The sequence below is a fragment of the Delphinapterus leucas genome, chromosome X, assembly GCF_059928025.1.
Source record: "Delphinapterus leucas isolate spDelLeu-1000000601 "Yukka" chromosome X, BTC_Dleu_Yukka2, whole genome shotgun sequence".
NCBI lineage: Eukaryota > Metazoa > Chordata > Mammalia > Artiodactyla > Monodontidae > Delphinapterus > Delphinapterus leucas.
This window is the reverse complement of record NC_143150.1, coordinates 89018940-89032790: the sequence shown is the minus strand read 5'-3', so window position 1 is coordinate 89032790 and position 13851 is coordinate 89018940. Positions and strand designations below refer to the sequence as shown.

At 37.5% G+C, this 13851-nt stretch overlaps 1 protein-coding gene across 1 annotated transcript in view; it reads left to right on the top strand.

Moving 5' to 3' along the window:
* The window catches only part of CCNB3 (cyclin B3), a 56993-nt gene that overhangs the window by 34603 nt on the left and 8539 nt on the right, over positions 1-13851 (top strand). Inside the window, exon 8 of the mRNA XM_022563785.3 lies at positions 13694-13831. Coding sequence (XP_022419493.3) covers positions 13694-13831 — 138 coding nt within the window. The remainder of the gene's footprint in view (positions 1-13693; positions 13832-13851) is intronic.

Genomic DNA, 13851 nt, shown 5'->3' with positions numbered 1-13851 from the left:
TCTTTTTTGTAGCTATTGTAAATGGTATTTTAAAAATTTTTTGGTTTCCATTTGTACAGTGCCAATATGAAATATTGATATTTGTGTGTTGACCTTGTTTTCTATGATCTTGCTAAAACTCACTTATTAAATCTTAGGAGTTCTTTTTTTGGTAGATTTCTTGAAGTTATCGACATAGACAGTTATGTCATTTGCAGATGGAGACATTTTGATCCCTTTCCAGTCTGTATACATTTAACTTCATTTTTGTGTTTTATTGCACTGTGCAGGACTTCATTATGATGTTGATAGAATCAGTAAGAGTGGACAACCTTGTCTTGTCCCTGATCTTCGGAATAAAGCAGTTAATCTTTCACCATTTGTATGATCTTAACTGTAGAGTTTTTGCTGCTACCTTTGATCAGGTTGAGAAATTTACTTTCCATTCTTAGTTTGGTGATATATATTTATCATGACAATGTTAAATTTGTCAAACACTTTTTTCCTGCATCTACTGATTTTGTTTTGACAATACGTGGTGGATTATATTGATTTTTAAATATTGAAGCAGGCTCATATTCCTGGGATAAACTCCACTTGGTTCTGGAGTATTATTCTTATGTATTGCAAATCTTATATTCTAATATTTTGTTGAGGATTTTTGCATCTATGTTTATGATAGATGTTGGTCTGTAGTGTTCTTTTTAAAAATATTTGTGTACTGTATTTTTCTGGTTCTTTAGTTCTTTAGTTCTTTCTGGAAGAACTAAAGAGCAAACAATGAAAAACAACAAAATAAATGAAATTAAAAATTCTCTAGAAGGAATCAATAGCAGAATAACTGAGGCAGAAGAACGGATAAGTGACCTGGAAGATAAAATAGAGGAAATAACTACAGCAGAGCAGAATAAAGAAAAAAGAATGAAAAGAATTGAGGACAGTCTCAGAGACCTCTGGGACAATATTAAACATACCAACATTTGAATTATAGGAGTCCCAGAAGAAGAAGAGAAAAAAGAAAGGGACTGAGAAAATATTTGAAGAGATTATAGTTGAAAACTTCCCTAACATGGGAAAAGAAATAGTCAGTCACATCTAGGAAGCGCAGAGAGTCCCATACAGGATAAATCCAAGCAGAGACATGCCAAGACACATATTAATAAAACTATCAAAAATTAAATACAAAATAAAAATATTAAAAGTAGCAAGGGAAAAGCAAAAAATAACATACAAGGGAATCCCCATAAGGTTAACAGCTGATCTTTCAGCAGAAACTCTGCAAGCCAGAAGGGAGCGGCAGGACATATTTAAAGTGATGAAAGGGAAAAACCTACAAACAAGATTACCCAGCAAGGATTTCATTCAGATTCGACAGAGAAATTAAAACCTTTACAGACAAGAAAAAGCTAAGAGAATTCAGCACCACCAAACCAGCTTTACAACAAACATTAAAGGAACTTCTCTAGGCAGGAAACACAAGAGAAGGAAAAGACCTACAATAACAAACCTGAAACAATTAAGAAAATGGTAATAGGAACATACATATTGATAACTACCTTAAAGGTAAATGGATTAAATGCTCCAACCAAAAGACATAGACTGGCTGAATGCATACAAAAACAAGACCCATTTATATATGCTGTCTACAAGAGACCCACTTCAGACCTAGGGATAGATACAGACTGAAAGAGAGGGGATGGAAAAAGATATTCCATGCAAATGACAATCAAAAGAAAGCTGGAGTAGCAATTCTCATATCAGACAAAATAGACTTTAAAACAAAGACTATTACAAGAGACAAAGAAGGACACTACATAATGATCAAAGGATCAATCCAAGAAGAAGATATAACAATTGTAAATATTTATGCACCCAGCATAGGAACACCTCAGTAAGTAAGGCAAATGCTAACAGCCATAAAAGGGGAAATCGACAGTAACACAATGATAGTAGGGGACTTTAACACCCCAGTTTCACCAATGGACAGATCATCCAAAATGAAAATAAATAAGGAAACACAAACTTTAAATGATACATTAAAGAAGATGGACTTAATTGATATTTATAGGACACTCCATCCAAAAACAACAGAATACTCTTTCTTCTCAGGTGTTCGTGGAACGTTCTCCAGGACAGATCCAAACTATACAATGGTGGAAAGACAGCCTCTTCAACAAATGGTGCAGGGAAAACTGGACAGTTACATGTAAAAGAATGAAATTAGAACACTCCCTAACACCGTATACAAAAATAAACTCAAAAGGTATTAAAGACCTAAATGTAAGGCCAGACACTATAAAAATCTTAATGGAAAACATAGGCAGAACACTCTATGACATAAATCACAGCAAGATCCTTTTTGACCCACCCCCTAGAGAAATGGAAATAAAAACAAACAAATGGGACCTAATGAAACTTAAAAGCTTTTGAACAGCAAAAGAAATCATAAAGAAGATGAAAAGATGACCCTCAGAATGGGAGAAAATATTTGCAAAGGAAGCAACTGACAAAGGATTAATCTCCAAAATATACAAGCAGCTCATGCAGCTCAATATCAAAACAACGAACAACCCAATCCAAAAATGTGAAGAAGACCTAAATAGACATTTCTCCAAAGGAGATTTACAGATTGCGACCAAACATGAAAGGATGCTCAACATCACTAATCATTAGACAAATACAAATCAAAACTACAATGAGGTATCTCCTCACACCAGTGAGAATGGCCATCATCAAAAAATCTAGAAACAATAAATGCTGGAGAGGGTGTGGAGAAAAGGGAACCCTCTTGCACTGTTGGTGGGAATGTAAACTGATACAGCCACTATGGAGAACAGTATGCATGTTCCTTAGAAACCTAAAAATAGAACTCCATATGACCCAGCAATCCCACTATTGGGCATATACCCCGAGAAAACCATAATTCAAAAAGAGTCATATACCACTATGTTCACTGCAGCTCTATTTACAGTAGCCAGGATATGGAAGCAACCTAAGTGTCCATTGACAGATGAATGGATAAAGAAGTTGTGGCACTTATATACAGTGGAATATTAACTCGGCCATAAAAAATGAAATTGAGTTGTTTGTAGTGAGATTGATGGACCTAGAGTCTGTCTTACAGAGTGAAGTAAGTCATAAAGAGAAAAACAAATACTATATGCTAAAACATATATATGGAATGTAAGCAAAAAAAATAAGGTTCTGAAGAACCTAAGGGCAGGACAGGAATGAAGACCCAGACGTAGAGAATGGACTTGAGGACACGGGGAGTGGGAAGGGTAAGCTGGGATGCAGTGAGAGAATAGCATTGACCTATATACACTACCAAATGTAAAATAGATAGCTAGTGGGAAGCAGCTGCATTCCAGAGGGAGATCAACTTGGTGCTTTGTCACCACCTAGATGGGTGGGATAGGGAGAGTTGGAGGGAGATGTAAGAGGGAGGGAATATGGGGATATATCTATACATATAGCTGATTCACTTTGTTATACAGCAGAAAGTAACAAAACATTGTAAAGCAATTATACTCCAATAAAGATGTTAAAAATATAATTTGGGAAGTATTCCCTTCTCTTCTCTTTTCTAGAAGAGATGTGTAGAATTTATGTTATTCATTCTTTAAATGTTCGGTAGAATTCACATGTGAAGCCATCTGGGCCTGAAGTTTTTTCTTTTCTCTGAAGAATTTTATCTAAGAATATAATTTCTTTAATAGTTACGAGATTATTCAAGTTATCTATTCATGTCAGATGAAATTTGGAACTTTGTGGTTTTCAAAGAATTGGTCCTTTCATTTAAGTTGTTGTATTTATGTTCATAGCATTTCCTGATTATGCTTTCATTCTTGATATTTGGTAATGTGTGTGTTCTCTCTTTTTGTTTATCAGTCTTGCTGGGAGTTTATCATTTTTATTGATATTTGCAAAGAACCAGGTTTTGCTTTTATTTGTTTTCTGTTTTTCTGTTTTCAGTTTTATTGATATCTATGCTAATTTTTATTGTTTCCTTTTTCTTGCTTTGGGTTTAAGTTGCTCTTCTTTTCGTAGTTTGAGGTGGAAGATTAGATTATTGACTTCAGACTTTTTTTATTTCCTTTTCATTTAATTTACTTTTTTATTTTTTAATTTTTAAATTTTTCACACACACACACACACACACACACACACACACAGTATTTTATTTTTACAAGAGATAAATAAACTGCCACCAAGCATTGTAAATGGATGACCACAACAAAAGCAACAATGATTGCAATTACCAAACATGAAACACACTCATACTATGTCATAATATTGACATTCAGTCCAGTAATCCTCCACTGTAACAGGTCCTTTACTTTGCAGTGAAAATTGATTTGTATATTTTTTGCCTCTGAGTCCTTGTGGGATTTTTATTTTATTCAAACAGAAAGTCACAAAAATTATAATCATCCTCATCAGTTCACTCAGTCCCATAAAATTAATTTTTTATCTTCATCTTTTGTTAGTACTTTTATGAATTCATCAGTTTTCCATTAGAGTTCTGAAAATGCTGCTTCATTCAGTTCAGCAGTATAGTCAGTTACCAGAAACCTGTACTTGTCGGAGTCTTTTCCATGAATTCCTTGAAGATGAAACACTTATAGGAACATTTTTGCAAAAGCATCAGAGTACAGCCAGAACTGTCTGTAAATGACAAAAGACTTAAAAATGACCACGGTTAAAGATTTGATGAAAGTTCATAATAATGCAATTGACAAGGAAATTTAGTTATTTCTGAGATATACATTTTAAAGTAATAACTAGAATTATGACTTATAACATTATAACAGAACATATAAGATTTTTAGAAATTTCAGGTAATGTCTGAAACATTTATATTAACACATTTCCATACAAATAACCGAAAGAAATTTTAGAATTAGTTGTTTTTTTAGTTTGTTTGATTTTTTTATACTGCAAGTTCTTATTAGACATCAATTTTATGCACATCATTGTATACATGTCAATCCCAATCGCCCAATTCAGCACTCCACCATCCCCACCCCACTGTGGTTTTCCCACCTTGGTGTCCATACGTTTGTTCTCTACATCTGTGTCTCAACTTCTGCCCTGCAAACCGCTTCATCTGTACCATTTTTCTAGGTTCCACATACATGTGTTAATATAAGATATTTGTTTTTCTCTTTCTGACTTACTTCACTCTGTATGACAGTCTCTAGATCCATCCACGTCTCAACAAATGACTCAACTTCGTTCCTTTTTATGGCTGAGTAATATTCCATTGTATATATGTACCACAACTTTTTTATCCATTCATCTGTCGATGGGCATTTAGGTTGCTTCCATGTCTTGGCTATTGTAAATAGTGCGGCAGTGAACATTGGGGTGCATGTGTCTTTTTGAATTATGGTTTTCTCTGGGTATATACCCAGTAGCAGGATTGCTGGATCATATGGTAATTCTATTTTTAGTTTTTTAAGGAACCTCCATACTGTTCTCCATAGTGGCTGTATCAATTTACATTCCCACTAACAGTGCAAGAGGGTTCCCTTTTCTCCACACCCTCTCCAGAATTTGTTGTTTGTAGATTTCCTGATGATGCACATTCTATCTGGTGTGAGGTGATACCTCATTGTAGTTTTGATTTGCGTTTCTCTAATAATTAGTGATGTTGAGCAGCTTTTCATGTGCTTCTTGGCCATCTGTATGTCTTCTTTGAAGAAATGTCTATTTAGGTCTTCTGCCCATTTTTGGATTGGGTTGTTTGTTTCTTTAATGTTGAGGTGCATGAGCTGTTTATATATTTTGGAGATTAATCCTTTGTCTGTTGATTCATTTGTAAGTATTTTCTCCCATTCTGAGGTTTGTCTTTTTGTCTTCTTTATGGTTTCCTTTGTTGTGCAAAAGCTTTGAAGTTTCATTAGGTCCCATTTGTTTATTTTTGTTTTTATTTCCATTACTCTAGTAGGTGGATCAAAAAAGACCTTGCTGTGATTTATGTCATAGAGGGTTCTTCCTGTGTTTTCCTCTAAGAGTTTTATAGTGTCTGGTGTCACATTTAGGTCTCGAATCCATTTTGAGTTTATTTTTGTGCATGGTGTTAGGGAGTGTTCTAATTTCATTCTTTTACATGTAGCTGTCCAGTTTTCCCAGCACCACTTATTGAAGAGACTGTCTTTTCTCTGTTGTGTATCTTTGCCTCCTTTGTCATCGATTAATTGACCATAGGTGCATTGGTTAATCTCTGGGCATTCTATCTTATTCCGTTGATCTATGTTTCTGTTTTTGTGCCAGTACTGTATTGTCTTGATTACTGCAGCTTTGTAGTATAGTCTGAAGTAAGGGAGTCTGATTCCTCCAGCTCCGTTTTTTTCCCTCAAGACTGCTTTGGTTATTCAGAGCCTTTTGTGTCTCCATACAAATTTTAAGATGATTTGTTCTAGTTCTGTAAAAAATGTCATTGGTAATTTGATGGGGATTGCATTGAATCTGTAGTTTGCTTTGGGTAGTAAAGGCGTTTTCACAATATTGATTCTTCCAATCCAAGAACATGATATATCTCTCCATCTGTTGATATCATCTTTAATTTCTTTCATCAGTGTCTTACAGTTTTCTGCATACAGGTCTTTGGTATCCTTAGGTAGGTTTATTCCTAGGTATTTTATTGTTTTTGTTGCAATGGTAAATGGGAGTGTTTCCATAATTTCTGTTTCAGATTTTTCATCATTAGTGTATAGGAATGCAAGAGATTTCTGTGCATTAATTTTGTATCCTGCAGCTTTACCAAATTCATTGATTAGTTCTAGTAGTTTTCTGGTGGCATTTTTAGAATTCTCTATGTATAATATCGTGTCATCTACAAACAGTGACAGTTTTACTTTTTCTATTCCAGTTTCTATTCCTTTTATTTCTTTTTCTTCTCTGGTTGCCGTGGCTAGGACTTCCAAAAACTATGTTGAATAATAGTGGTGAGAATGGGCATCCGTGTCTCTTTCCTGATCTTAGAGGAAATGCTTTCAGTTTTTCAGCACTGAGAATGATGTTTGCTGTGGGTTTGTCATATGTGGCGTTTATTATGTTGAGGTATGTTCCCTCTATACCCACTTTCTGGAGAGTTTTTCCATAAATGGGTGTTGAATTTTGTCAAAAGCTTTTTCTGCATCTATTGAGGTGATCATATGGATTTTAGTCTTCACTTTGTTAATATGGTGTATCACATTGATTGATTTGCATATATTGAAGAATCCTTGCATCCCTGGGATAAATCCCACTTGATCGTGGTGTATGATCCTTTTAATGTGTTGTCGGATTCTGTTTGCTAGTATTTTGTTGAGCATTTTTGCATCTATATTCATCAGTGATATTGGTCTGTAATTTTCTTTTTTTTCTTTTTTTAACATCTTTATTGGAGTATAATTGCTTTACAACGGTGTGTTAGTTTCTGGTTTATAACAAAGTGAATCAGTTATACATATACATATGTTTCCATATCTCTTCCCTGTTGCGTCTCCCTCCATCCCACCCTCCCTATGCCACCCCTCTAGGTGGTCACAAAGCACCGAGCTGATCTCCCTGTGCTATGTGGCTGCTTCCCACTAGCTATCTATTTTACATTTGCTAGTGTATATATGTCCATGCCACTCTCTCACTTTGTCAGAGCTTACCCTTACCCCTCCCCATATCCTGAAGTCCATTCTCTAATAGTTCTCTGTCTTTATTCCCATCTTGCCCCTGGTTCTTCATGACCATTTTTTCTTTTTCCCTTAGATTCCATATATATGTGTTAGCATGCAGTATTTGTTTTTCTCTTTCTGACTTACTTCACTCTGTATGACAGACTCTAGGTCCATCCACCTCACTACAAATAACTCAGTTTCAATCGTTTGTATGCCTGAGTAATATTCCATTGTATATATGTGCCACATCTTCTTTATCCATTCATCTGTTGATGGACACTTAGGTTGCTTCGGTGTCCTAGGTATTGTAAATAGAGCTGCAATGAACATTTTGGTCCATGACTCTTTTTGAATTATGGTTTTCTCAGGGTATATTCCCAGTAGTGGGATTGCTGGGTCATATGGTAGTTCTATTTTTAGTTTTTTAAGGAACTTCCATACTGTTCTTTATAGTGGCTGTATGGATTTACATTCCCACCAACAGTGCAAGAGGGTTCCCTTTTCTCCACATCCTCTCCAGCATTTACTGTTTCTAGAATTTTTGATGATGGCCATTCTGACCGATATGAGATGCTATCTAATTGTAGTTTTGATTTGCGTGTCTCTAATGATTAATGATGTTGAGCATTCTTTCATGTGTTTGTTGGCAATCTGTAAATCTTCTTTAGATAAATGTCTGTTTAGGTCTTCAACCCATTTTTGGATTGGGTTGTTTGTTTTTTGATATTGAGCTGCATGAGCTGCTTGTAAATTTTGGAGATTAATCCTTTGTCAGTTGCTTCATTGGCAAATATTTTCTCCCATTCTGAGGGTTCTCGTTTGGTCTTGTTTATGGTTCCCTTTGCTGTGCAAAAGCCTTTAAGTTGCATTAGGTCCCATTTGTTGATTTTTGTTTTTATTTCCATTACTCTAGGAGGTGGGTCAAAAGGATCTTGCTGTGATTTATGTCATAGAGTGTTCTGCCTATGTTTTCCTCTAAGAGTTTGATAGTGTCTGGCCTTACATTTAGGTCTTTAATACCTTTTGAGTTTATTTTTGTGTATGGTGTTAGGGAGTGTTCTAATTTCATAGTTTTACATGTATCTGTCCAGTTTCCCAGCACCAATTATTGAAGAGGCTGTCTTTTCTCCGCTGTGTATTCTTGCCTCCTTTATCAAAGATAAGGTGACTGTATGTGTGTGGGTTTATCTCTGGGCTTTCTATCCTGTTCCATTGATCTATATTTCTGTTTTTGTGCCAGTAGCATACTGTCTTGATTACTGTAGCTTTGTAGGATAGTCTGAAGTCGGGGAGCCTGATTCCTCCAGCTCCATTTTTCTTTCTCAAGATTGCTTTGGCTATTCAGGGTCTTTTGTGTTTCCATACAAATTGTGAAATTTTTTGTTCTAGTTCTGTGAAAAATGCCAGTGGTAGTTTGATAGGGATTGCATTGAATCTGTAGATTGCTTTGGGTAGTAAAGGCATTTTCACAATGTTGATTCTTCCAATCCAAGAATATGGTATATCTCTCCATCTATTGTATCACCTTTAAACTTTTTCATCAGTGTCTTATAATTTTCTGCATACAGGTCTTTTATCTCCTTAGGTAGGTATATTCCTAGATATTTTACTCTTTTTGTTGCAGTGGTAAATGGGAGTGTTTTCTTAATATCACTTTCAGATATTTTATCAATAGTGTATAGGAATGCCAGAGATTTCTGTGCATTAATTTTGTGTAGTGCTACTTAACCAAATTCCTTGATTAGCTCTGGTTGTTTTCTGGTTGCATCTTTAGGATTCTGTATGTATAGTATCATGTCATCTGCAAACAGTGACAGCTTTACTTCTTCTTTTCCAATTTGGATTCCTTTTATTTCTTTTTCTTCTCTGATTGCTGGGGCTAAAACTTCCAAAACTATGTTGAATAAGAGTGGTGAGAGTGGGCAACCTTGTCTTGTTCCTGATCTTAGTGGAAATGGTTTCAGTTTTAAACCATTGAGGATGATGTTGTCTGTGGGTTTGTCATATATGGCCTTTATTATGTTGAGGAAAGTTCCCTCTATGCCTACTTTCTTCAGGGTTTTTATCATAAATGGGTGTTGAATTTTGTCGAAAGCTTTCTCTGCATCTATTGAGATTATCATGTGGTTGTTCTCCTTCAATTTGTTAATATGGTGTATCACATTGATTGATTTCCATATATTGAAGAATCCTTGCATTCCTGAAATAAACCCCACTTGATCGTGGTGTATGATCCTTTTAATGTGTTGTTGGATTCTGTTTGCTAGTATTTTGTTGAGGATTTTTGCATCTATGTTCATCAGTGATATTGGCCTTTAGTTTTCTTTCTCTTTGACATCTTTGTCTGGTTTTGGTAGGGTGATGGTGGCCTCATAGAATGAGTTTGGGAGTGTTCCTCCCTCTGCTACATTTTGGAAGTGTTTGAGAAGGACAGGTGTTAGCTCTTCTCTAAATGTTTGATAGAATTCGCCTGTGAAGCCATCTGGTCCTGGGCTTTTGTTTGTTGGAAGATTTTTAATCACAGTTTCAATTTCAGTGCTTGTGGTTGGTCTGTGCATATTTCCTATTTCTTCCTGGTTCAGTCTCGGCACGTTGTCCATTTCTAAGAATTTGTCCATTTCTTCCAGGTTGTCCATTTTTTCGGCATAGATTTGCTTGTAGTAGTCTCTCATGATCCTTTGCATTTCTGCAGTGTCAGTTGTTACTTCTCCTTTTTCATTTCTAATTCTATTGATTTGAGTCTTCTCCCTTTTTATCTTGATGAATCCGGGGAATGGTTTATCCATTTGGTTTATCTTCTTTAAAAACCAGCTTTTAGTTTTTTTGATATTTGCTTTCGTTTCCTTCATTTCTTTTTCATTTATTTCTGATCTGATCTTCATGATTTCTTTCCTTCTGCTAACTTTGGGCTTTTTTTGTTCTTCTTTCTCAATTGCTTTAGGTGCAAGGTTAGGTTGTTTATTTGAGATGTTTCCTGTTTCTTAAGGTAGGATTGTATTGCTATAAACTTCCCTCTTAGAACTGCTTTTGCTGCATCCCATAGGTTTTGTGTCGTCGTGTCTTCATTATCATTTGTTTTTAGGTATTTTTTGATTTCCTCTTTGATTTCTTCAGTGATCACTTGGTTATTAAGTAGTGTATTGTTTAGCCACCATGTGTTTGTATTTTTTACTGATCTTTTCCTGTAATTAATATCTAGTCTCATAGCATTGTGGTCAGAAAAGATAGTTGATACGATTTCAATTTTCTTAAATTTACCAGGGCTTGATTTGTGACCCAATATATGCTCTACCCTGGAGAATGTTCCATGAGCACTTGAAAAGAATGTGTATTCTATTGTTTTTGGATGGAATGTCCTATAAATATCAATTGAGTCCATCTTGTTTAACGTATCATTTAAAGCTTTTGTTTCTTATTTATTTTCTTTTTGGATGATGTTTCCATTGTTGAAAGATGTTAAAGTCCCCTATTATGATTGTGTTACTGTCGATTTCCCCTTTTGTGGCTGTTAGTATTTGCCTTATGTATTGAGTTGCTCCTACGTTGGGTGCATAAATATTTATAATTGTTATATCTTCTTCTTGGATCGATCCCTTGATCATTATGTAGCGTCCTTCTTTGTCTCTTGTAACATTCTATTTCCAAGATTGTTCATCTTTGGTATCATTATTCTGAATTCTTTTTCAGGTAGACTGCCTGTTTCCTCTTCATTCCCAAAGTCCACTGCCTCAATTTTGGGTGATTCATTGTCTATTCAGGTGTTCCAGAGATACAGGGTACATCAAGTTGATTGTGGAGGTTTAATCTGCTGCTTCTGAGGCTGCAAGGAAAAAATTCCTTTTCTCTTCTTTGTTTGCACAGCTCCTGGAGCTCAGCTTCAGATTTGGCCCTGCCTCTGCATATAGGTTGCCCTCTGGTGTCGACAGGAGGGGGTTAAAGGGGAACTACCATACGACCCAGCAATCCCACTACTGGGCATATACCCTGAGAAAACTATAATTCAGAAAGAGTCATGTAGCAAAATGTTCATTGCAGCTCTATTTACAATAGCCAGGAGATGGAAGCAACCTAAGTGTCCATCATCAGATGAATGGATAAAGAAGTTGTGGCACATATATACAGTGGAATATTACTCAGCCATAAAAAGAAACGAAATTGAGCTATTTGTAATGAGGTGGATGGACCTAGATAGAGTCTGTCATACAGAGTGAAGTCAGAAAGAGAAAAACAAATAATGTATGCTAACACATATATATGGAATTTAAGAAAAAAAAAAGGTCATGAAGAACCTAGGGGTAAGACAGGAATAAAGACACAGACCTACTAGAGAATGGACTTGAGGATACGGGGAGGGGCAAGGGTAAGCTGTGACAAAGTGAGAGAGTGGCATGGGCATATATACACTACCAAACGTAAAATAGATAGCTAGTGGGAAGCAGCCTCATGGCACAGGGAGATCAGCTCAGTGCTTTGTGACCACCTGGATGGGTGGGATAGGGAGGGTGGAAGGGAGGGAGATGCAAGAGGGAAGAGATATGGGAACATATGTATATGTATAACTGATTCACTTTGTTATAAAGCAGAAACTAACACACCATTGTAAAGCAATTGTACGCCAATAAAGATGTTTAAAAAAAAAAAAAGAGGAGTGGCTGATTCGCGGGCTCTGCCTCCTCAGGCTGCGGGGAGGGAGGTGTATAGAAGGCGGGGTGAGCCTGTGGAGGCAGAGGCCCGAGTGACATTGCAACAGCCTGAGGTGTGCTTTGTGTTCTCCTGGGGAAGTTTTCCCTGGATCACAGGACGCTGGCAGTGGTGGGCTGCATAGGCTTCTTGGAGGGGAGCTGTGGATAGTGATCTGTGCTTGCACACAGGAGTTTTGGTGGCTTCAGGAGCAGCGTTAGCAGTTCATGCCCATCTCTGTTGTCTGCGGTGGTTGCCTGCGTTTGTGCCCATCTCTGAAGCTCTTTTAAGCAGTGTTCTGAATCTCCTCTCCTCGCGCACCCTGAAACAATGGTCTCTTGCCTCTTAGGCAGTTCCAGACCTTTTCCCGGACTCCCTCCCTGCTAGCTGTGGCGCACTAGCCCCATTCAGGCTGTGTTCCCTCAGCCAACCCCAGTCCTCTCCCTGGGATCTGACCCACCGGAGCCTCTGCTCCTAGTCCCCACCCACCCTGGCGGGTGAGTAGAGAAGCATGTCAGGCTGGTGAGTGCTGGTCGGCACCGATCCTCTGTGCGGGGATCACTCTGGTTTTTCCTCTGCACCCCTGTTGCTGCGCTCTCCTCTGTGGCTCCGAAGCGTCCTCCCCACCCACCCACATCCCGTCTCCGCCAGTGAAGGGGCTTCCTAGTGTGTGGAAACTTTTCCTCCTTCACAGCTCCCTCCCAGAGGTGCAGGTCCCGTCCCTATTCTATTGTCTTTTTTTTTCTTTTTTCTGTTTGCCCTACCCCGGTACGTGGGGAGTTTCTTGCCTTTTCGGAAGTCTGAGGTCTTCTGCCAGCATTCAATAGCTGTTCTGTAGGAGTTGTTCCACATGTAGATGTATTTTCGATGTATTTGTGGGGAGGAAGGTGATCTCCACGTCTTACTCCTCTGACATCTTGAAGATGTCTCCCTATTATCTGAATGCCTCTTTGAAGTGGATGCTTTGGCAATCAGAGCTTAAGTCAGGCACTTGCATTACAAAAAGTCAACCTTCAGGGTTTACACTACAAAGTAGCAAATGGGGAAAGCAAGAATCTAAGTTTTGGAGATGAAAGAGAGAGGGTGTGTTCACTCAAGGTGCTCATAGAGAAGGCAGAGCATCTCCCTCTGATGTAAGATTGGTCACTTACCCAAATGTGTAGGGATAGATAATGCCAGGGTCCTCAAAGGCACTAGAGATGTAGCCAGACCCCTAACTGAATGAGTTCTTGCATTCATAGCAGAGTTTCAGCTGGCCAGGCCTGGTAGCACCACTGTCCTCAATACCACAGACCAGGTAGTTACACCTATCTGGATGTGCCTTTGGAGTTGGACAATATGTGGATTCCTGCCCTGTTTGTGTGTTCCTCCAGATGACCTTTGAGATGAGTCATGAGACCCTGTACTTGGCAGTGAAGCTGGTAGATCACTACCTTATGGAGGTAATATGCAAGAGGGACAAGCTACAACTCCTTGGTTCCACTGCTTTTCTGATTGCAGCAAAATTTGAGGTGAGCCTGAGTCCATAGGA